Consider the following 24,790-nt stretch of genomic DNA (forward strand, 5'->3'; position numbering starts at 1 on the left):
CCACTAAGAAGAGAGGCTGAGAGAGTTGGAGGTGTTCATCTTAGAGAAGACTCTGAGGAGACCTTATTGTGTCCTTTCAATACTTAAAGGGGGCTTACAGGAAAGATCACAGAGAATCATAGAGTTACCAGGTTGGAAGTGACCCACTGGATCATCGAGTCCAACCATTCCCATCAATCACTAAACCATAACCCCTCAGTACCTCATCCACCCGTCCCTTAAACACCTCCAGGGAAGGTGACTCAACCACCTCCCTGGGCAGCAAGTTCCAGACCCTTTCTGTGAAAAATTTTTTCCTAACTTGATCATTACGACCCTTTCTCCCAATCTTTATGGTTGTCTCTTAGGAATATCTCCGTTTTCCTAGAAAATATTACATAAGATAAGGAAAAACTTTTTAGCAGGGTCTGCAGCAATAAGACAAGGGGTAATTGTTTTAAAATAAGAGAGTAGAAGTTTAGACTAGATATTAGGAAGATTTTTTTTTCCTCTGGGGGTGGTGAAACACTGGAACAGCTTGCCCAGAGAGGTGGTAGATGCCCCTTCCCTGAAAACATTCAAGGTCAGGTTGGATGGTGCTCTAAGCAGTCTGATCTAGTTGAAGATGTTCCTGCTCACTGCAGGGGAGTTGGAATATGTGACCTAAATGGTCCCTTCCAATCCAAACCATTCTGTGATAAGACAGCAGCACATATCTGGTCAGTTGTGCCTGTCAACCATTGCTAAAAACCCACAAGGACCCACAATACAGGATGTTGCTTTAGTTCCACACACACACACACACACCCCCCCCCAACACCACCAGAACACCTCTTTTGAAAGAGGAAGGTAGATACACAAAGAGGGACTAATTCCTTTTAATGTTCTCCAGCTATCCCTCCCACCACAGAGGGCACAAGCAGTACTGCCAACTGCTCCTAGATAAGACTGTGTCAAATCCTCATAGATTGAACAAAGACAGTTTCCTCTTGCTTTCAGAAGATTGTTTGTGCAAAGCAAGCAACATTACTATTTCAAGCATCATGATTCAATTTTATTTGAAGATCTGGACTGTATAAAGCAAAAAAAGAAAAATCAGTTACTCATCAAGTTTTATTTTAAGTGATAAATGTATCATTATTAGAAGTTATGGCGTTTGCTTGCAACCACCCGATACCAAAAGCAAGTATTTTAGATGCCTGCAGCATAACAGAAACAATACTCATGCAAATATTGTATCTTCTTACTGAAATTCTAAGAGCTTTGGTACTGCACGAGACAGTTCAAGCACCGAAGGTGGTTTTTCAATATAACTCCTTGATATGTAACAGTGAAGGAGGGGCTGAATTGTTCATCAATTAACATTCATCACAGATGCCATCCTTTCTATTTCTATTCCCAACTGATCCAGATCTCTATTACAGAGGAAGCAGATTTGCAAAACATTTTCAGAAATGCTACACAGATCTCAGCATACTAATGATCAATTAATGACATGTGAATGTTTTCCTCTAATCTCAAAAGGACTTTTAAAGTAAATAAAAATAAAGAATTTTTTTTTAAGTATTAAGGCCACAAAAATTGTCCCTGACAAAGGCAGATAGCTGTCTTCCTTCTCACTGCATGCCTGTCTTGAAATTTAGAGGTGGCTTTTGTTGTGGATTGTGGGATTTTGTGTGAGTGGTGGATGAACAGGGTTCATCAAATGCTGTGTTGGAATCTTTCTAGGGTAGAGTAGAAACATACTCTAAAAATATCCCCTGAAACCATGAGCCGGAATACTGCTGAGATGTGAGAGAAAAGAAGTGCTGCATTTCCTTTTGTACCTACCAGGACTCTTTCAACTAGTTGTTACTCTACAAAACTTGGTAGCAGGATGTGGCTGAACCCCCCCTCACCTTTCCCTAACATAAACAGTGAGCTCTAGAAGAAAGAATTGGTCACCATCCAAGTTCTCTTACAAAACCTGTTTTGATTTGTCTTTGGAATCAATCAAGACTTGCTATCCTTGATGGTTCAAAATATTAAAACTGAGGGCAAGTCAATTAGTGTTTCATGAACGTTAGCAGAGTTGAGAAAGAATGAGGCTGGGACACCCTAGTTTCAGTACATATATCCTCAAGACGAGAGTTACCACAGGGTAGAAACTCCCCGCTGTACTAGTCTACCGCTAAGAGCAGTAGGGCCTTCTAAGGCAGGTTCAAGAAGCCCAGAGCAGATAGTTGGAGACGCAGTTTGCACACTGGGGCTTTATCTTGAAGGCCCACTTTAAAGAATTTATTTCAACTCTCAAAGCACCAGGCTTCATACCTCTTTCAGGTATTTTCTTCTTGCTAATGGCTGAAGATAGTCCTAACTAAAGAATAGCCGAGCAAGAATATTTACAAAAATAATAGCTAGAATAAACTGGACTAACTTAGAGGCAGGCTCACTAGGAATTCCTAAAGTTTAAAGCCAGAAATGAAGAAGTGTTTACATACTGACCCTCCTACAAGCCCTTACACACAAAAAGCAGGCTCCAGACCAAAGTGGATGCAATAAAGTGTTATTGTGTTTTCTTAAAACTGTGTTTTCTTTTTTCTTAAAAGCCACATTTGTCTAATACTCATGAGAAATCAGAATCAGATCTTTCAGCTCATTGTAAAACAGGCATCATGGTACTGAGGGATTTCTGGGATGTTGTGATTTATTTTTAAAGAAAACTTACAAGTTCTGTGAGGGTGAATCAGCAGCAGGAATGCACAGATACTTCAGTCCCTGTGAAAAGAAGCAAAAAAGAATAAGAAGAAATATCCATGTTAAATATATTTATCGACCACCATGCAAGTCCTGCTCTAGACTGTTGCATTTTTATTGACTTTTAGGAAGGCACACCATTATTGAGACAAGCAGAGATCGTTTCTATGCAGCCAGATTTTAAAACACTGTTTTCACATCAGCTTTGTTGCTAAGACACCAGCACATAGTCATGCTTATCACAAGGCCCAATAGCAAGCTTTTTAGAATAGAAGCTATTCACTAAAGAGGTGTAAACTTCTTGTTCAAATTCCCATTCTTACATTTCTAGCAAAACTAAGTTGCAGCTTCTCCTGCCCTTCCCTTTCTCCGAACAGATGTGACAACCTAAAATTGTGATAAGCAATTTCTCCCAATTCCATGCAATCACTTCTCTTTACCTAGTTGATAAACCAAAGAAAACACATTTCAGAGAAGAAACATGTTTGTGTCATGGGTTTTGGCCTTTATTTTTTTTGGAAATTTCAAGGACAACCGTAAAACTTGCACTTTTCTTCCACAAAATTAGCCTCATTTTCTTAGTCAGCTATTATAATAAGTTACAAGATCAATTAGGGAAGTTAGATAACCATTTATGATGCATTAAAAAGGTTACTGGGTATATTTAAAACAACGCTATAACCAGATACTACTACTTTGCATTGACAATGCTCATTTTAACTGTCGTTTTATTTTCAAAGCCTATTTGCTCCTATGACTGTTAAGACAAAGAACACTTCTGAAAAAATATTTAGCAAACTTTACAAACAAGACTTCCAATAATATAGGTTGCAGCTCAGACACACAAAAGCTAAATCATTCAACTGGAAGCCTTTTGACTTATCTCAAATGCAGAGTTATGAATTTTTCAGATGTACTGGTAAAGACAATTCACAGTAAAAGGTCCACCATAAAATGCACCTTAGTTTATCCTTCTGTAACAACGCAAACCCCTGTAATAATCCTGCATGTTCAACAACACACGTTTACCTATAAGAAGACATCCTTTGCCAACAAGATGGAACACAGCATGCATCTACTAGACCTTTCATTTGCCAGCCAGGGGTGGGGGGGAATTTGGGGGAATTTTCATCGCTAAACTGCAATAGCTACCTGAGGCAGCATCTTCTCCAATACCACCTTTGCTTTACTGGCTCAGAAACCTCTCTTTAATATCCCCTACATGCACTTTTGTTACTTTACTTGTCATCTTACACCAAAGAGCAATGGGATTCTGACCCCTGGCATCAAGCCAATCCTCTGTAAGATGCAAACTTCACCACTATGTCAGAAAGGATGTGATGATACCTCAACTCCTATCACTTAACTACCACTTACACATGGCACCAGTCATTTTCTCAACCCACCAGCACACCTTCAGCCAGTGTCTTCTTCACAGTCACATAGATTTGAGAGCCTGCCCTGTCCCCTCCATGCTTTACCAGACCTCCTTGCTTTGACAGGCCATCCCCAGCATGCCACAGCCAGAAGAAAGTTGCTACTGTCTATGGCCTTCAGGTTCAGGGAAGACAGAGTCAGGGTGGGGAAGGCTCTGCAGACAGTCCTAAGTGTGGAAAGAGAGATGTGGCAGTGCCTGACGAGGGAGAAGGCACCATCAGGACAACACCAAGCCAGTGACAGCACATGGCATTTTCGTGACAGCTGCATGGCAAAACCCACCTGAGAGGAGAGAGAATAAGCATGAAATCAGTTTGTAAACTAAAGCAGCTTGCTGCAGGAGGCAAGGGTATCAACACATGGCACTGTCCTCTTGCCTTGTATCAGGAGAAGAGATGCCTGCAGTGGGAGGCCAGGATGGTTCCACAGCCATAAGCTGATTCACAATGGCTTGCACAGTTACATTCACTCAGAATGACGATGTAAAAGTAATACGTACATTGATAGGCTGCTGAGCCAAGGATGATAATTATATTGTGACAGATTAATTACGATAATAAGCATTTTGTATGATGCATCTGAGAGGATTATATCGGACACTAGTATCACTTCAAGTGAGTCACTCCAGTAGAACGAGGGCCTGTGACCTGAAAGTAAATTTACATGCATTCTTTCCCCCACGCTTCTAGAAAACTATGCCAGTAACTCTGCACCACCGAGGGAAAAAACAGGAAGAAAATCAAATGTAGTAGATGGGTTAACTCCAGAATGCACTATATGCCAGAAGGTTCGCTCCATCAGCATGCACTGATGCAAGTTCTTCCCCAGATTTCAGAAGCTATGGCATACATAGAGTGCTTTTCACAGGCTGAGTGCATAGGGGCTTTCAGATCATGCTCACTTTAAAAGCAGAAGTAGCACCAGCACAAGTTTAAGACCCACAATGTTCTTTTTCTGTCATGGCTGGCTAGTTCCCACTACCACAAGCAAGTATGAAACTAGCCTATGAGAGACCACACATGGTACTGAATGGCTCATCCAGACCCTGATCCTGGAGGTCTTCAGCCCTTACAGCTTCCAGTGAAGCCCATAGCACTCTTTTGACCACTGTACTTGCAAAAGCTTATCAGCTTTATCAGCTTCTCAGACAGGAGACGGTGAAAGCTACTGGAATTTGGTATTTTGACCGATGCATGTCACTTGTACGGTGGTTTTGGAAGGCTGTGATGGTGGACTCCTCCCTGTGAGGAAACAATCACACACACAATTCAGAAATAGTTAGAGGTGGGATTTCAAAAGTACTGTGCAGTGACCTAACCTGACTCCCACAAAAATCAACAGCAAAACTCTTAGTGACTTCAACTCAAATGCATCTTGACCAGAGTCGATTACTTCTGAAGATCCCATCCTACAATCCAGTTTTGCTTGTCTTGTTTGTACTATCAATGATAATAATAGGATCAAATATCACCCATCATAATTAGATGCCTAAAATAAACCACCACAAGACTGTATGGGACAGGTATTCATAAATGAGACTCCAAGGGATTTTATGTGTAGATATTCATATGTTGATTGCTAGTATTAGATTTTCCACACATATGCTAGAAAGACTTTCTTTTTTAAGCATATTGGCAATAGGAAGATACTTAAATTAATGAACCCTGCTGTCTGTGACTGGTATTTTTTCTGTGTGTGTGTTTTTTTTTTAAATACCCAGGTTTGTAATATTATTTGTATATTTGTGCCACAAGACACTGCTGTCCTTCCTGTGCACATACACTGCAGATAATATCTAAGAACTGTCCCAAAGGGACCTTTCAAAGTAGAACAGTTTATGCCAAATGAACACAAATACCTACAGTTCATATGCAATACCAGCATGCAAGAAAGACAGAGGCATTGCTATTTAATTACCTAGCAGTTTGTTTGCCATTCTGAAACTGCAAAGCTTGAGATGCAAGAAGGCAACAACCACTGAAACAGCGACTAAAACAGAGTAAGCTAAATCAATATTGAAGAATCTAGCAGGCCAGCTCCCAGTGAACATTTCAAACAATCTTCAAATCAGTACCTAATCTGCAGTTTCATTAAATAAATTTGAATCTATTTGCAAATGCAATATCTAAAGTTGAACTAAAATTGTATATTAACAAAGATGGGAAGACAAAATACAAATTTGATGTTAACCACATGAAACTCTTTGTTGTATTTATTAATTTCTTTTTAAATTAACTCTGTTTTGTTGCCTTGGAATGGCAATTCTCTAAGAATTATTCAGTGGAGGAAGGGCAGAACAACTCAAAACAGGTACTGTACCACTTCACCTACACACAATATATTAGGTGTCACAGAATAGCTAGTGCATCCCAAGACATCCCAAAGCAAAGACAGAAGCTTGCAATTATAAAAAAAGATGTAAAACGAAACACTACTTTAAATCCTGCATGAATTAATACATCCACTTTATTGCTTGAATACCAGTTGCTAATACATTGTTATTCAAACATTTCTTCAACTGACAGCTGTCAGTCGTGCCTTATTTCTCCAAACAAGCTTTTCCCCAGAATAATCACTTAAAAATATATATACATGAATCCAATGTTTATAATTAAATAGAAGTTACGTGTGTTCTCAGGTAATAAAACAGTCCATACATATGGAATCTGTTCAAATCCAACTCCTAAGTCAATGAGTTGCTAAACTGTTTTTCTGCTCATCTGAATTCACTACTACTTCCACTTGTTACTTGTTTTGCTTACTTTACTTTCTCCATCAATCACCTTTACTGCCAAACATCCCTACCCTCCAATATATGCACTTCTCTAAAACTATTTCCTTATTTTTCACATGATGATCCTAACTGAAGCCCTCACTGAATAAAAGCAGCGCTCCTGTTTCTTTTGGTGTATTTAACCTGTTAGGATTACCTAAAAAAAATCAGTAAAATAAAACATAATTTACTTTTCTGTTTTCTGTTTCAGCAGACAGAGTAACCACCAAAACTAGATTTCTGTCTCTCTTAGGCCCTGAAACTAAATGCTACAGTTAAAACGATACAGTGAGAGCAAGCAAAACTAGAGCAAGTATTCCAATTTCAAGATTGTCAAAGTTGAAACAAGCGAGAGTTAAGTAAAATTTCTAAAATTCACTGTTGTTTGAGAAACAACGACAACACTTGCATAATTTCATCACAAATCCTAGAACTAAGCCAGTTCTGCTGCAGTGAACAGAAAAGGTTTAGGTGCACACATGTATGTGCAGAGGTTTTTACGCTATAGTTAATAAGGTATTCATGGAATTACAGTAATTTTCAAACTTCTAATTATTTTAGAGGTCAATCTACTAAGACTGGAACTCACATTTGGAAAAGTCAATAATACTATAGAACATCACCTTCTGGATATCATTAGTTTTTGAAAATACTAATAAAATGTGTGTAATTAAATGCAGTACTGCAGTGCTCAGGAAATGTAACAGTCCACTTACATAAGGAATGCTGTAATCACCTATAATCTATTATAAAATTACCTATAATCTATTATAAAAACTTTACAAGTTCAGTTAAAAAGAAGCTAAACCTAGTATTTAAGGTTTTTTAGCAGAACATGTAGAATTTCACAGTAGCAAAATGACACATCTGCAACTGCTACATATCGGATAAGGGGTCAGTGACTGAGAATAGGATCTCTAAAGAGCACACACAAATTTAATCATGCAATACCAAGAAAAATTTCAACCCCAAACAGGATAAGGTGCAAAGAACAGTACTGTGAGACAAATGTGGCAGCTATATGGATGTTAACTCCTTTGTAATGATCAAAGATATTCTGAAGTCATTAAGAACAATGCTCAGTTTGATTACACCCTAAATCATACTAACACACAATTTATTTGTGAAAGAAAACTGTCCAGCAATTTTTATATAAAACTTCATATTCTAAAACAGTATGCATGAGAATAAGAGGAAGAACTAAAAATGTTACTACTCATTATTTACGTTTAGTGGGTTTTCCAAGTAATGTTTTTTACAGATGTTCTTCAGAATATTGTCCCCACCACTACTGCACATTTAAACAATATTTCTGAGGTTCTAGTTAGCACTGGAAAACTGAATCTAGAATTTCAGAAGTTAAAAGGCAAGGACAGGGGGAAAGAACTTCAAGCTACAAAATTTCTGTTCTCCAAGGGCAGGGGTTGGGAGGAAGGGGGTGTAAAATAAAAAGTTTAATAAGAGTAGGATTGTATTTTTGGCATTAAACCCCTCTATTTAAATTTATGTAAAGATACCATCAACGACTTCCAAGAAATTTTTTTTAAACCTAAACCCCCAAACTTAAATTTGTGAACCCAGATGCAAATAGAAAACCTCCAGCACCTGGCAAGTTCTTTCAGGTTAGTCAAAAAACATGTGTTAATTTGAGTCGTCACACCAACAGATGAGGGCAGGAGGACTTATTTTTGTTTAGGGGCATTTCAGCAAAAAAGCTAAACTGGGAAACAGCCGGCACAAAGCTTCCTCAAGCCAAACCAACAAGAGTTTATCAAGGGTTTTGTCCAGTAATGCACCAAACCGAACCTGCTAAACTGAAAACCGTTCAACCGTTTGTTTGTCCTTTCAGTTACTTTCTGTAGCAATCACCATTGGTGCTGATTTTATTAATGACTCATAGAAAATACATTTGTGTTTCGGCAAAAAACAACCACTAATTGACTTCAGTGAACAACACACTCAGGTTTGGTTTTGAAAAATATTATAAATGAAATTGAAATATGAACAACAGAAAGAAGGATGGTTATGCAACAGAATTTATACACTGGGTTTGTGTTATCTTGGATAATACAATAGTTTTCACAAGTCACGTGGAATTTTTTCCAATCTTTGTTCATCATTTTCTTAAGAAGTGGTCTCAGTGACACTTCAGGAAAAGCCAGTATCATTAAGGCTGGAATGTGCCAATCACAAATATAAAGTGTCCTGTTAAAGCCCTCCTTTCCTCATGTCTCCTCCTCTCTGTCGCCCTTCCAAAAATTGTAAGAGGGAAATGTTGAAGAGTTAAGGATTTTACTTCACTTGCACAAAGAGCTGCAAGTATTATTTCTAATTCTAACCCTGAATTCCATATCTAACCTGGCTCATCTGAAAGAATGCTGAGTTGGAGAAAACAATAACAAGTTTATACTACACTGTGGCTTGTATCCTTTAGGACACAACAAGAATATTTACAAGACTACATACTTCAGCTGAGATGAAGGACCTTCTTAGTTTGCCTCGACTATATGATGTGTTCAAGTCCCGAAGCATGTCAGGGCATCTTTAACATCTGAGCACTACCTATCACACTTGCTCCCTGAGCCCTCAAGAGGAAATCTGAGTACTACAATAAAACAATATATCTCATCTGCCTCTCTTGTTCAGGGAATGCTACACCTCTGGAATATACTCACATTACAAACAACGATTCACACACTCTCCACACGACCTGCTCTGCACAGGATGTGTCAGAGCATTTGGTCTTCTATGGTCAATGCTATATCCAAGCAAAGAGAAACACCAGGCATTTACTGGTCTAAACATCTCTCATGCAACAGCTCGCTACTGAAAGCTTCAAATGTTCCTCATCCTCTCCTCCCTGTTACTACAAGGGACATGCTTCCCCTAACACAGCTAGCGCACACTGAGCAATTTCACAATAAAGTAATTTAGTGCACAGCAGCCTCTGCCAGGGGTGATGAAGGCACAACTTGACAAACTTTAAAAGCCACTTTGCAGAAGTCTCTTGGAAGCTTCTTAGTGGGTGACCAAAGTAATTTTTTAAAAAATTAGTCAGAGCTGCCAACCTTAAAAGCAGAGCCAACACCAGACAGGGCGTTATTTCAAACTAGAGAGAATCTTCTGGTGCCACTACACCTGAAAGAAACATGGTAGCTATTTTGCTCAGCATGATCTTCTGAAACATCTCATGAGGGGAAAATCTTACCATGAAAAGGCAGTGAAACATCACAGAAGAAAGTTAAGTTTTTTGTTAGAAGAAGCACTTGTACACTTCCTCTTGATGGTAGCATGAAGGCTGAAAATCGACACTTTCCAACATTGGTGATATAAGAGCTTAGCACTGTTGAAGGAAATGCAACAGTATGGCTTGACTAAATGATTAATTTGCAGAGCTGATCTTCATACAACAGCAATGACCTTGTGATACAATACTAGCAACTCTGATTTTGAAAGCCATCTTGCCACCTCTACCTTTAATAGTTCCCATAAATCTTTGGGCTGGATACCAACGACAGCAGAATCTGTACAGAGTACATGTTGCCCACCATACCAAGCAGGGACGTCTCTCATCTTGTCATCAAGATGCAGTTTTCATATATGAATGGCCTCCTACAGCTTGAGTCTTTTTGATGCTATCCAACATAGCAACACAGTTTTAACAGACTGAAGGTTCTCACTTGCTGAGCAGCATCTGTTCAGAATTAGCAGATGCTTTTCTTTAAATAAAGAAAAAAAAAACAAAAACAAAAGCAGGGCTGATTGGTTTCCCAATATTTCCCTATTTAGTTACTTCATTTTGTGCAGCGATATGCTTTTGAGTCCAGGCAAATATTTTCTGGACTGGTGTCTGTGTGAGGTTATTCCTTCAGATTACAGAACCAAAGAAGAACGTGGTAAGGCAGCTTTCAGCACTTCCAGAGTTATCAGCTGGGGCACGACACAGGATTTTTTTCTTGTGTTTTAGTACAGGTAACCCCTGTGCAACACGCACAAAAAATGAAGTCAGTCCAGAATGTGTGTGAGAGAAAGAAAGAAAGGAGTTTCCAGAAACTGGTGATGAAAGAATTAGAAAACAAAAAGGAGGTGAGGCTATTCCCCTTCAAAGCTTCAGTAAAAGATCTCCCATAGTAAACTCATCACATTAAGTACTAACAGCAAATATGATAGGTTTTTACAGCAAAAACTGAAATAGCTGCCAAAATACTACCCACAAACTATGGCAGGCAGATTACTTGCATTGCTCCAGAGCTGCCAGTTCAGTTTCTCTATAGTTTAGTTTGCTTTCTGTTTCCAAAAAACCTGCACGTAAACAGCCTAAAGATCATCTGTAAACATGCAAGACCATCATGTCCAGCTAACACTGCATTAAGATTTACAATATCCAGACAGGCTTAAGAAATATGAAATGCAATTCCAGATCTTAAAGCAAGCTGATACAAATGCATTATCTATACTAGGTCTGCAGGCTATGACCTAGCAAAATTTAGCAAAATTTCTCAGTTTTTGATAGGTATTCAGTCATTTAGCTCTTCACTTTTCTCCAACGATCTGGAATTACCAGCTAGTCTTACACTCTTCTTTTTAATTCATACATTTGGTTCAGCACTTCCTCTTGTGATTTCCCCAGCTGCAACTTTCTCATCCTTAACACCTTATAAACCAGGTATATTGGAGCATTCAGCAGAGAAAACTGATGCAGAGAAGTTATACAGCTTTTCCATAGCATCCTTATTTCTCTACAACTTTTGTTCCTCACACTTACTGGTTCTGTTCCAGTTACAGCATTTATTTGTTATCTATTTGTATCCTCTTAAGCTATTTGACTGTTTACTCAGGGAGCACAAAAGATTGTTCTGAAAGATCAGCACAGATTTTAAACTGTGATTTTCCTTTTCAGCTCAGCTTCTTAGATACCGAGTACTTGAAAACCTATTTCTGATTAAAATGTTCACATTTTCAAGGGAAGAAAAACCAACAGCAACAACAAAAAAACACCTTAAAATTCCTTATAGGATGACCTGGCATATTGTTTTATTTTCAAAGATACGTTTTATTTAAGATGTGCTAGCTGCACAAGCTAACAGACAGGACAGAAAAGATGCTGAATTCAGACATCATTTAGCTGTTTTCTACCTCCCCTACTCCTCCCCTCCCCCCCCCCCCACTATATCAATACTTATTTAGGTAGTCATCAATTCAGGAAAAAAGAGGGGAAACCCACTGCTCTGGAGATAGCATGTACCAGATGAAGACGATATTATTAATAGCATCAGAATACAAAGAAAAAAGGAATAACTAACTGTCATTTGCGGGTGCTCTGGTTAACTATGCAGAATTGGGGGGGGGTGGGGGGGTGGAAACATAACCTATAAAGTTAATATGATAAGGAACTCAGAGAAAAAGAAGAGCAGATGTTTCATAGGCATCACAGCATTTTCTTAGAAACCAGAAGACATTATTGCAACTTTCAAGAAAATCTATAGGGTGCTTTAAGACAACACTTTTTGTTTGGAGAAGTCCCACAAATGGTAAGACTTGATACAGAACTCTCTGGCACACAAGCATCACAGGGACATAGATTGGCAATTCACACGAAACGGAAATGCCTAGAAATTATGACAGCTTTGGTATAGAACAAAGAGGGATGACAATATGACCCAACCCAAAAACCTGCATGTTTTGTTGGGTTTTCATTTACTTAAACTTCATCCAAATGACTTTAATTGAAACTATGACATACACTGACAGTACTCTTTCTTCATTTGAAAGACACCAACACACTAACAATAAAAACAAAACAAATATTCCATAGCAACAGAAAACAAAAAAAAAGAAAACTGACAAGCATATAGAAGCAGCACACTTGCAATAGCCTACTCTTAATGCAATTTGTCATAAACAGAATGAACAATGGAAAGCTTTTGTGGCAAAGGACAGTACAGGAATGCCCAGGTAAACTCCTGTTGATTTAAGATCTACACTACTGTGATCGTTAGGAAGCGTCCAAGATGAGGGCAGCATGCAGAGCTTCCAGCAATGCAATAATGCTATAAATTAGTTAACGCCAAAGGACTCCACAACCACAGGCAACTGATAACTGGATACATACATTTAATTGATCAAACCTCTGGTAGAGGTGAAGAACAACAGTAAAATTATTAGTAACTGACAAATGTGTGGTGGACCTGTAAAAGAGGCTCATAGTTTCAGTTCATTTCCTGACTGATGGACAGGTGTCTACGGTGCACACAACAGTCACCAAAACTGGCACCTCAAAGCATCTCAGATGAACCAAGGACTGTGAAATGCTCAGACTGTAAAGTGCAAAGCTCAGAGACCTCTGTCTTACTTAAATCCTTACTTAAAACCCAGCCTTACTTAAATCAACTTCCACACAAAAATGGACCATGCAATAAAGTCCACTGTTGTCTCTGGCAATTTATTTCAGCAGTTCCTTACCTTCATGGTTAAAGCCTTGTCTACTTCCAGTCTGAATCCATGACGCCACTTGTTGGCCGTGCATACCACACTGCTCTCTAAGAAGGGTTCTCTGCCTGGGGACCCACAGATTGTCATCAGACCATCCCTGCCTCTCTTTGTGCATAATACCTCCCTGGGATGGGGCTTGAATGACTATCTGACTAGAAGGTCCTCCAGCATATCTTCCCACCAGGACTCATGCTGTATTTCTTCCTGCGTCACACACAGCAATCACTGTCCAATGCACTAGAGGAAGCATTCCTGCTTTTGCCTGTATTTAAGTGTAATTGTGTGTGGTTGCGAGTGCAGGGAGGGAGGGATAAAAGTAAGGCTTAAGGATGCTCCAAGTTCAGCTGCTTTGACATAACTATCTACCACAGCACACACTTTCCAGACTGAGATGCAGCTGTCCGCAAGCAGCTGCACAATCCAATCCAACATCCTATTTGGCTTAGGCCCATACTCAATCTCCATGTAATATCCCCCAGAACAGGATCAAACACAGAGAAACACTCTTAGTTTCAATGGATCTTCAACCAGATTCTTGTTGGCCGGATCAATAAGATTTGCCTTTTCCTCCTTCACTTAGATCAACTGGCATAAAATTTGTTAGATTCTAGATCTAATGCAGCAGAGTAACAACTAGCTGGCACCATTAGAAGCAACAAGCTGAAGAACTGCTCAGGATTAGTTAGAAGTGATTCGACATTCTCTGTGCGTTTTCACTGACTGCACGAGCTTGGTTAAGATATATGGATATCACAACAGTAAGACCTTTCAGCATTTTGGTGTCCAGCTATTTGTCCTAGCTTTAAAAATGGGAGCCCTACCAACAGATCCAACAAAGTCACTGCCAGATATACTATTATTTAAAGCACGCTCTTGAGATACTCGTTTCCTCATCTGCCTTTCAGTGCCTTCCACATTCTGAAGAGAGACTTTAAAACCTGACCTAACTGAGAAATACATTAGAAAGCAGGTGGCAAGAAACCTAATTATTCTCCCATATATATGGCTTTTGTGTGGATTTATAAAACATCTGTGCGTGTTCAACGGGCAGTCATCCAAACTGCTCTGAAGGATCCAACTTGATTCACCAGGGTTATTGCTTCTGTGGGAACACCCGTGATGTTGTTGGACACTGCTTTTACTCAGGGGCTGTATTCTGTGTATCTGAAACAAAAAATCTTGTTCCACGTGACACGCCGTTCCGTCTTTTGGACACACCACCAGTTTCCTATAGTTTTTTCTGATAGAGTTATAAACATGCATCTTTAAATTACAAAATTATTACACAAGTACTTAAGAACCTGTGTAACAATGGTGTATTTAATGGGAATAACAGCCTTAAGATGCTCTCTAAATATAAATTAATTTCAGACTTAGTTTATCAGAAGACAATTTTCTTGAAACAGTTTATACAAAAAGAACTCCAGGGCAAATAGTGCAATATAGTTCAGGCTAGATTTTGGCAAAATTTCTTCAGTCTAAATCACCTGGAGTCTTAAAAAACAATCCTAGGTCTTGTACTTAATGCAAGCTGCCAATGTCTAAATGCATAAAAAGTCTTAGAATTCAACTCATTGTTAAACCTATTTTTCCAGTTATTCCAGCAAAAAAGTACGCAATAACTTACTAAAGCCCAAATCTGATTATGAGCCACCAATAAATCAGGAATTCATGATGGTTTGTAAATGATCATTAAGATAATGTCTGAAACCATATTTCAATAAGAAAACTTTTTTTTTAAGTTACTTCTCAACAGACACACACCATAAAACCTAAACTGATACAACAAATATTTTTAGAAAGAGTCTTTAATAATTTACTAGGAAGTTGGTAACTAAAGAACTAAAACAACATATATCCAAACAATGCAGTAAATAAAGCATAGAGGAAAGCATGTTTCTCAAAAGGTACCGTGATATTCTAAACATAATCAAGAAAAAATGATCTGTAACATCAGAGAGAGGGCAAAGCTGTAAGTAACTAAAGCCAAAAAAAGTTCTACAATCTGTAGCAGGCTGGTGTTCATATACACTAATGTTTGCTTTTATTTCTTGAGTATTGCATTCTTGAGTGTGGACAATGAAGCCAAGTTAGTAATTTTCATTCTCTGCCCTCCACTATCAGCTTTAAGTACAGTACTAGCAATCACAGAATCACTAGGTTGGAAAAGACACACAGGATCATCAAGTCCAACCATTCCTATCAATCATGGCCAAATTACTGGTATTACTGCACCAAACCCAGCCATTACTGAAACTTCAAAATCTGACAAGCAATATGGGGGTAATTTGCCACCTCTTTGAGAGCTAAGATATGCAGCCATATTCGTTTGTTCCACAGACAGACAAAAATGGCCAAAATTTCTTTGACAAAACATTACAATATTTTGGGGTTTTTAATAACTAAACCCACTTACCTTCCATGGCTTGCACAGAAAACTTTGTTTAATGAAATATTTGTAGCATTTCCTATAGGATAAGTAGGAAGTCCTTTAGATAAAATATTGCTAGTAACAGACAAATAAAACTACTGCAGTTCAAGAAAAGGCAACATTTTACAGTTGATCAACACTCACATAAAATACACACACACACTAAACAAAGAACCTCAGGGGAAAAAAAGGATTCTCATAGCACTGCAATTCACGTTTAAAGGTCTGAGTAACAACAGACAGATTTCTGAACACAAACTCTTACTTTCCAAGAGTGAAATCTGGGAAGAAAGGGAAAGAGTAAGATACAGAGCAAAAGCATTTCTATTTGATTACAGCTGACTCGAGAACAAACCTCAAGCACAGTGAGGCTATACACACTGTAACAAACCTACCTGTGACCTGGCAAAGACTTAAATAATGAAGGAAGTAACACAACCTAACAGATGTTTTCTAGGCCCCTGTTCCTAAACAGAAGCATTTATTTGCAAACTAGCAACACAGAAAGACTATGAATGATAAAATAATTAATAATCAGCTGACTAACACATGGAACTTGCAATCCTTCTATCACTTTAAGAACTGGATAAAAGTTTTAGCAGTTGTTTTCTGGATCACCAGCACGTAAAAGAGTATATTGCATGCTGAGAAAACAGAAGGCACAGTTGGAGAAATACTTCTTTTACACACAGGAGTGAATACAGCAAGTACATTCTCAACCAGTCACTACTTGTTGCCATGCTGCTGTACTTTTCATAGAATCATAGAATAACCAGGTTGGGAGAGACCCACCGGATCATCGAGTCCAACCATTCCTATCAAACACTAAACCATGCCCCTTAGCACCTCATCCACCCCTGCCTCAAGGTGAATCAACCACCTCCCTGGGCAGCCTGTTCCAGTGCCCAATGACCCTTTCTGTGAAAAATTTTTTCCTAATGTCCAGCCTAAATCTCCCCTGGCAGAGCTTGAAGCCATTGCCCCTTGTCCTGTCCCCTGTCACTTGGGAGAATAAGCCAGCATTTTCCTCTCTACAACCTCCTTTCAGGAAGTTGTAGAGAGCAATGAGATCTCCCCTCAGCCTCCTCTTCTCCAGGCTAAACAACCCCAGCCCTCTCAGCCTTTTCTCATAAGGCCTGTTCTCCAGCCCCTTCACCAGCTTTGTTGCTCTTCTCTGGACTCGCTCCAGAGCCTCAACATCCTTCTTGTGGTGAGGGGCCCAGAACTGAACACAGGATTCCAGGTGCGGTCTCACCAGTGCCGAGTACAGAGGGAGGATAACCTCCCTGGACCTGCTGGTCACGCCGTTTCTGATACAAGCCAAGATGCCATTGGCCTTCTTGGCCACCTGGGCACACTGCTGGCTCATGTTCAGTCGGCTGTCAACCAACACCCCCAGGTCCCTCTCCTCCAGACAGCTTTCTAGACAGACTTCTCCTAGTCTGTAGCACTGCACAGGGTTGTTGTGCCCCAGGTGCAGGACCCGGCATTTGGCCTTGTTAAACCTCATCCCATTGGACTCAGCCCAGCGGTCCAGCCTGTTCAGATCCCTTTGCAGAGCCTCCCTACCCTCCAGCAGATCCACACTTCCACCCAGCTTAGTGTCATCCGCAAACTTGCTAAGGGTGCACTCAATGCCTTCATCCAGGTCATTGATAAAGACATCGAACAGGGCTGGACCCAGCACTGAGCCCTGGGGAACCCCACTTGTCACTGGCCTCAGCTGGATTTCACACCATTTCCCACCACTCTCTGGGCCCGGCCATCCAACCAGTTTTCCACCCAGGACAGTGTGCGCCTGTCCAGGCCAGAGGCTGACAGTTTCCAAAGCAGAATGCTGTGAGAAACTGTGTCAAAGGCTTTATTGAAGTCCAGGAAGACCACATCCACAGCCTTTCCCTCATCCAGCAGCCGAGTCACTTTGTCATAGAAGGCGATCAGGTTAGTTTGGCAAGACCTGCCTTTTGTGAACCCATGTTGACTGGGCCTGATCACCTGATTCTCTTGCATGTGCTTCATGACAGCACTCAAGATCACCTGCTCCATGACTTTCCCTGGCACTGAGGTCAGACTGACAGGCCTGTAGTTCCCTGGATCCTCCCTGCGACCCTTCTTGTAGATGGGCACAACATCAGCCAGCCTCCAGTCCAGTGGAACTTCCCCAGTCTTCCAGGACTGTTGGAAGATGATGGAAGGACATTGCAAAGGACTGCAAGGAGCCGAAGAGGGAGAGAGAGCAGTGCTGCTACAACTGTGGCAAGCCCGGCCACCTGGCTCGTGACTGTGACCATGCAGATGAGCAGAAGTGCTACTCTTGTGGAGAGTTTGGACACATTCAAAAAGACTGCACCAAAGTGAAATGCTATAGGTGTGGTGAAACTGGCCATGTAGTCATCAACTGCAGCAAGACCAGTGAAGTCAACTGCTATCGTTGCTGCGAGTCAGGGCACCTTGCACGGGAATGCACAATTGAAGCTACAGCCTAATTATTTTCCTTTGTCGCCCCTCCTTTTTCTGATTGATGGTTGTATTATTTGGTTTGGCTGGTTTGGCCAGCACATCCGCCAGCTCCTTCAATACCCTTGGATTAATCCCATCCGGCCCCATAGACTTGTGGGTGTCTAGTCAGGCTAGCAAGGCTCTGACCACCTCCTCTTGGATCACAGGAGCCTCATTTTGCTCCTCTAGCTCCTGGGTTTGTACACAGACAGAACAACTTCCTTTACAATTAAAGACTGAGGCAAAGAAGGCATTGGGACACTACTGTGAACCAGACTGGGAACAGATCCAGGTAAATATAATCCCTCATGTCTTTTGCGGGGCTAGCTAGAGGAAGAAATGGTGACTTGGTTATATTTAACCCACAAAATCTCCCGGATCTATTTACCATGTGGCCCTACAAACAGATGCACCACCACAAGTGAGGAGGTGGCATGTGAGCTGCCAAAACTACCACCACCACAAGAAACACTGGCCTGAGGCTGCAGCTGATCTGTGCCATAATTAGTCTTCCCACTATTCTAATCACAATAATAAAACATATCAAACTTCTATTCACTTTAGAGAACAGCACCTTAGAGGAAACATTACGTCTCCCTTACTCAGTACAACAGTTTCTCTCTTCAACTAAAAGCAAGCTTGAAATTCACTATGTTTCAGACTTAATAAGCATCAGGCACAACAGAAGTCAAATGGACAGCACAAGTCAAAAGCTAAAGCCCTGCTTCAGCACACATCTCACTTCAAGGTCAACCCTGAATTCACCATTAACCTCATTCTGGTTTTAATTGTGACATAGTAGGGACATCTTTTGTTCAGCTTACCTATTGACTAGCCTGGGAGGGGTGGAAATTCCGTAGAGACTTTTTACATGAAGAGAATGAAAAACAGAGGTTTCCAGCAGCATCTCGGGGGCAACACTAGCAATTGCCTTACCTAGAATTTTGCTGTATCTCATGAAAAGTGAAATGCGGGGAGGGAATAAACAAATATAAAAGGACAACAGTTCCCAACATAAATCCAATAGCACAATTTCAAGGTGTAGCAAAACCCACACGAACCCCCCTCCCTCTATGGTAGGCTGGTGTAAAGAAGAAAGCACAATGGTCCAACACAGAAGACCTGGAGTCTGGTCCCAGCTTTTCATTGCTCAAGATGATACAGCAAGTTAAGTCTTTCCATCTCTTCAGATCAGCTTGGTTAATATGCTTCATGTTGAAATGTTGGAGACATACAGATGCTCTGTTGTATTAGATATACCACATGAGAGAGCAGTGGTTCCTTGCACATCTCAGGCCTAAAGAAGGCTACTTTACACAGAAAAGGACTGCAAACCTCTTACACAACCAACTCCTATAAAGATTCGAGAAAGAGGCCTAAGTACAAGGGAGGGTTAGTAGTGGGTAAGGGGGAGAAGGAATGTTGTTTATGCGATGCCTGAAACCCGCACAGAAGGCAACATATCTTTACTATTAAACTAACAACAAAATCCCACTATTGTGTTATATTGATTGACACCATAATTGTCTCTTCCTTTGTCAGTTACATTTCTTGTTGTTATAACAGCAGCAACAACAAAATCTGTGCCCCTATCCCAAAACTACAACTGTCAAACATTTCCACAAGAAAATCAGTCTCAAAACACCAACTGTACAGAACAAGAAATTAACCCCAAGATGCCTGTAACAGTCAACTGCAACGTATGGATTTACCATGGAGTCCTTCACGCCTCTTACCTCAAGCATAGGGCGGGCACTGTCGTGGATTGAAAGAATGTGTGTAATGTTGTTCTTACTCAATTGCTCTACATCTCGGGCATCTGTAATAAAAGGGAAAAAGGAAGAGAATTTCTTTACTCTTTTGAAATAGCCCACTCTCCTTTCCATTGTGCATGCTGAAAATGACTTATTGCTACATTTCTTTTAGAGGCTTCATAAAGTAAAGCAAAAACCCAATGCAGCTGTTCTAGAACACCAGAGTGGGTAACGGGAAAACACACTTCTAGCTCCAAAACAAATTAAATACTATAAAAAGAACAAGTTTAAGTGACTCAGGAATGTGTTCTTAAGTCAGAAGTTTCATGTATTTTGCATCTGAAATATATGTCTGTGTGCAGGTGATGGCCATCTGAACAAGCTGTACAAGAAATAGTTTACCTTCTCTCTACCCACAAACCCCCTTCAGGAGATATATTTTCACTCGGCAGATAGACTTTCTGATATCCAGGCGTGAGAATTGAAGCCAACCGTATCACTTGAATTGAGGTATTAACAGGCAAACCAAAGTGAGAACTAGATGTTTACTTCCTGAGGACTAGCAGGGAAAAATGTGCATTTAGCCAAATATACAACATAATTTAAGTCTGAAGAGAGTTAGATATGATAAAGATTTGAAAATATGAAAAAGCAAAACGCTCCAGCAAGGAAGTACAGTTGTGAAAAGGTAGTCCCAGACCTGTAACCAAAGGGTTTCAAACATTCAAAACTAGAAAGCAAACTAGGGCGACTGAAAATTTGATGCTAGATACTGCGAAAGCATAGGTTTGTTTCTCTGAGAAAGAAGGTAAAAAGGATTATCTGTCCTCAGTGAGCAACTTTCCCCACACTAAAGCATTAGCGTGCTACAAAATGACCACCAATACAGGTAAAAGTTAGTTTGTGTCCATTTACTTTTGACTTTTTTGCTTGAGAATGGCACAGCACACCAGGGCAATTACAGCAATGGTTTTGTGATGTGAACACCTGTTTTCCAAATCTACCCATGCAATCTGTTCCCATTAGCCTGGCTGCACACAAAAAAAAGAGCACTGACCACAAAGGTTTCAAACCGGCTCTCTCTAGGTATAAAAATAACAATAGCATCACCTGTACATTCTTTATGTATGTGCAAGAGTCCAATTAGCATCTCTTGCTTCATCTTATTCCACTCTACTATAAAGTTTCAAAGTCTTTCCTACATCACAAAGAGAAATTGGACATTTAATTATACTGCCCCATAAACAAGATCCATGTGAGCACCATAACGGGCAATAAAATTTAAACCTAATCCAATTATGAAAGCTTTTCTAAGTCTAATAAAATTGAAAGAAGAGTCAAAATTGCATTGATTTCACTTGCTGCTGGTCAAGCCTGCACAATCAATACAGATACCTAATCCTTCAGGAGAGAATTAACATAAATTCAGTCTGAAACAGAATTACGGTCTAGCTTCACAGAACAATTAAAACTTTCTAAAACTCTCAGAGTGAGCATTTCAAAGAACAAACACTAATGTCTGTCAGAGGTCTTCTAATCCATCTGACCTTCAGATTTATTAATGGTTTATAGGACAGTCTTAATTCCTCAGAGAGCACCTAAGCAAGCAATGGTTTGGAAGCCCAGAAGCCAGCCTAAGTGTCCCTAACAATCACTGTTTTCTGTTCTCTAAAGGCTAAGGACACAATTCAGGGTTTGCTGGCTGGAATTCGTGGTGTTGATGCATAACTAGCACAAAGATACCCCAATCTCTAATTATTTGTGTGACCCACACAGCAAGAAATAGCTGGCCACATAAGGCACACAGCTTTAAAAGGAGATATGATCCAAATTAAATGTTGACTGCCTTGAACAAGTCTGAAAGGCCTAACGGACACAGTACAACTAACAAAAATAAAAGTCTGTAGTTTGTCAGTAACCAAGGACTTAAGGTAAAGGAATTTCAACAAATCAAGACTATACAGAAAACCAGTGAGGTTCCAGATATTCCTAGAAACAAACTGGAAATGGCTATCCCAGACCTACATCCCAGGGTAAACAGTAGCTTCAATATACTTAGGCAACAACGATTCAAATCATAGAAATAGAGGAGAATAACATTCCCAGCCGATGACTGTATTCTCTGGATCTAAACCTTGAACAGTTTACACAAAAGAAATTTCCCCAGTCCTCCTGGCACCTGCCATAAGTGCCTAGAGATACTACAGACAAAGCTATTTAAACAGCACTACAAATGAGATATCCTGCCACTCACAGCCTCATATCATAAATTACAAAAGAAAAAAAAATTAAGGGGTTAGGTAAAGGTCCACCAAAAGCCAGAAGAATCGCCATTACCACAGCAAGTCTAACTTTTTTACTGTAGCACAGTAGTGTATACACAGGCTCACATTTTGAAATCATTTTGAAATTTCTAAATTTTAAGATGAAAGAAACCTATCAGAGTCCATCTCGTGCATCCCTAAGGGGTCCCTCAGTCCCTAGGGGGTATTATTCTTCACAGTAGGTTACCTAATATTCTGTTTCATTCAGCAAAGTGATTCTCAGTTGATGTGGACTTATCAGCAAAGCCATCAGGAATATCTCCCCTCACCTAAAAGACACAATTCACAACGGGGAAGTCTTCTTTTCTCCCTCCCATACCCATATTTAGCTTCTCTTCCCTCATTTTCATCCTGTTACTCCTAGCTTAACCTGTACTCACATGCAGAGAGTTGCAAACACTCCATTGCAAAAGCAATGGCAAAGTCATCAAAATGGGACCAGAGCTCAGAAGTATCAGAATTTGTTTCCCTACAGCTCTGGAAAGCCTCATAATGTGGCTGGGGAGGAAATCATCTAGCATATTGTCCTTCCATCCCCCATACGCAAAAGGGAGATGACACTGGTCCAAGCATTCCGATTAAGACACATCAATGACTGAAGGACTCCAATACTAGGTTGATAAAGTCTTCCTGCATCAGTATTTTACAACCTCTATAGAGATGGAAAGCGAGGAATAAAGATTTCTCCCTTTTTCAAAACAGATGGGAAGAAATAGCTGTAGTCTTTTCCACATCTACTAACAACATAACAAAAAAGCATCCTGCCAGGAAAACAAAAATTGTTACAGTGATGTAGGCCTGGATCCGGAACATTGTCAGGATTTAGTCCCAGCCCAACCTGATTGGCAGCCAAATGCAACTCACCCATGAATTGAGAAGATTAAATGTCCCCACAAAATAAGTGACATTAGTTTATTTTCATTTTGTCACCTTTCCTCCGATTAGCCTGCTATTCCAAACTAAAGATATCTCCTCCTCCAAAGTCCACATTTCTGATTGTGTTGCTAGCCTGAAAAGATTGGCATGTTCCTATAGCACAGTAAGCTGGTAAGTATTTAGTTTTGAGCATAAAATTTTAGGCTATCTATACAAAAACAAGGTAAGAGCTTAGAGAAGGCAAGTCAGCCCAGTAAGACATCAGTATTAAGTCTCAATCTGCAGATGTACAGGCACTACAGTTTCACCATTACAAGACTTATTTATTTTTTAAATAAAACAACTTCTCCTCTACACTTTATTTTCTGCTTTGGCAAGAACTAGAGATGAGACACCCAAAGAGAACCTTGTCTCCAGTGGTTCAGAGCACTAAGAACTATTGTTGAGAATGGCTTCCCATCAGGAGAGCTTTGTTCTAGAGTCCAGTGATCCACATGCACAGAGACACACACACAGAAACACACTCAGAAACTAAGCACATGAACACGAACTCCACATCTCCTGTTCCCACTTAACATTATGTTCTAACATATAGAGGTCCCAGCCTCTCGAAAGTATCTTTTGGGGGAATTGGAAAGGCGGAGAAAAGGGTCCAATGCTTGGTTTAATCATAGAATAACCAGGTTGGAAGAGACCCACCGGATCATCAAGTCCAACCATAATGTCAGCAACCATAATGTCTATAATGTCAGCACCTAAAGAAGCGTCTTCCTTCAAAAGACAAACCTGAAAAAGGGAATGGTATCTTCACCCTCTCCTGTTTTCAATACCTTGAATAAAGCCTTAAAAAAGGGAACCCCCCACAAAACACCCCCAAAAAAGCAGCTGATAACAGGAATTAATTGGTTCTAGAAATACAGCAGAACCACTTGGTGGTCACTGCCTTTTTATACGCTTTGTAATGGAAAGGGCAGAAACTTTCCCAAGACTCTCCAACTCATCCACAGCAACACTGGACTCTTTGGGGAGAATTAAACCTCATATTATGGCTTTCCCCTTCAAATAAAAAATCCCCCAAATATTCCACTGGAAAAACTTGAATGTTACAAATATGATTAGAAGCAAGGAAGGACACGAGCTCTTTAATATTCAACTTAAAAACACTCTCAAGTCTCTGGTGCTTGCTACTGGTATACTTTTTGGTTTCCAATTAAAGAAACACTCATTTACAATCTCCTACAGAAGAAATTATATTTTTTTTCTGTTTGTGCAAAGGTTTAAAAGCCCTGACTTAGCAGTCTCTTAAGGAACAAAGCACTTATTTTCATCATGAGCACAGGTGCCTTTCAAGGGACATCAGGCTTCCAGTGCAGAACACACATGGACATGAAATTCCATAATAAATTCTTCGTCTTTTGAGAGGAATGAATTTCGTTTGTACAGTACAATTAGAACAAAACAGAATTCCCCCCAAACCAGAGGGAGGAAG

The 24,790-nt window shown here is 40.0% G+C and overlaps 1 protein-coding gene across 1 annotated transcript in view; it reads right to left on the reverse strand.

The window, feature by feature from the left end:
- DUSP22 (dual specificity phosphatase 22) overlaps positions 1 to 24,790 on the reverse strand; it is a 47,592-nt gene that overhangs the window by 12,448 nt on the left and 10,354 nt on the right. The window contains exons 3-4 of the mRNA XM_069853602.1: positions 20,084 to 20,166; positions 2,687 to 2,736 (exon numbers count right to left, since the gene is read on the reverse strand). Coding sequence (XP_069709703.1) covers positions 2,687 to 2,736; positions 20,084 to 20,166 — 133 coding nt within the window. The remainder of the gene's footprint in view (positions 1 to 2,686; positions 2,737 to 20,083; positions 20,167 to 24,790) is intronic.

This window comes from Phaenicophaeus curvirostris, chromosome 3, assembly GCF_032191515.1.
Source record: "Phaenicophaeus curvirostris isolate KB17595 chromosome 3, BPBGC_Pcur_1.0, whole genome shotgun sequence".
NCBI lineage: Eukaryota > Metazoa > Chordata > Aves > Cuculiformes > Cuculidae > Phaenicophaeus > Phaenicophaeus curvirostris.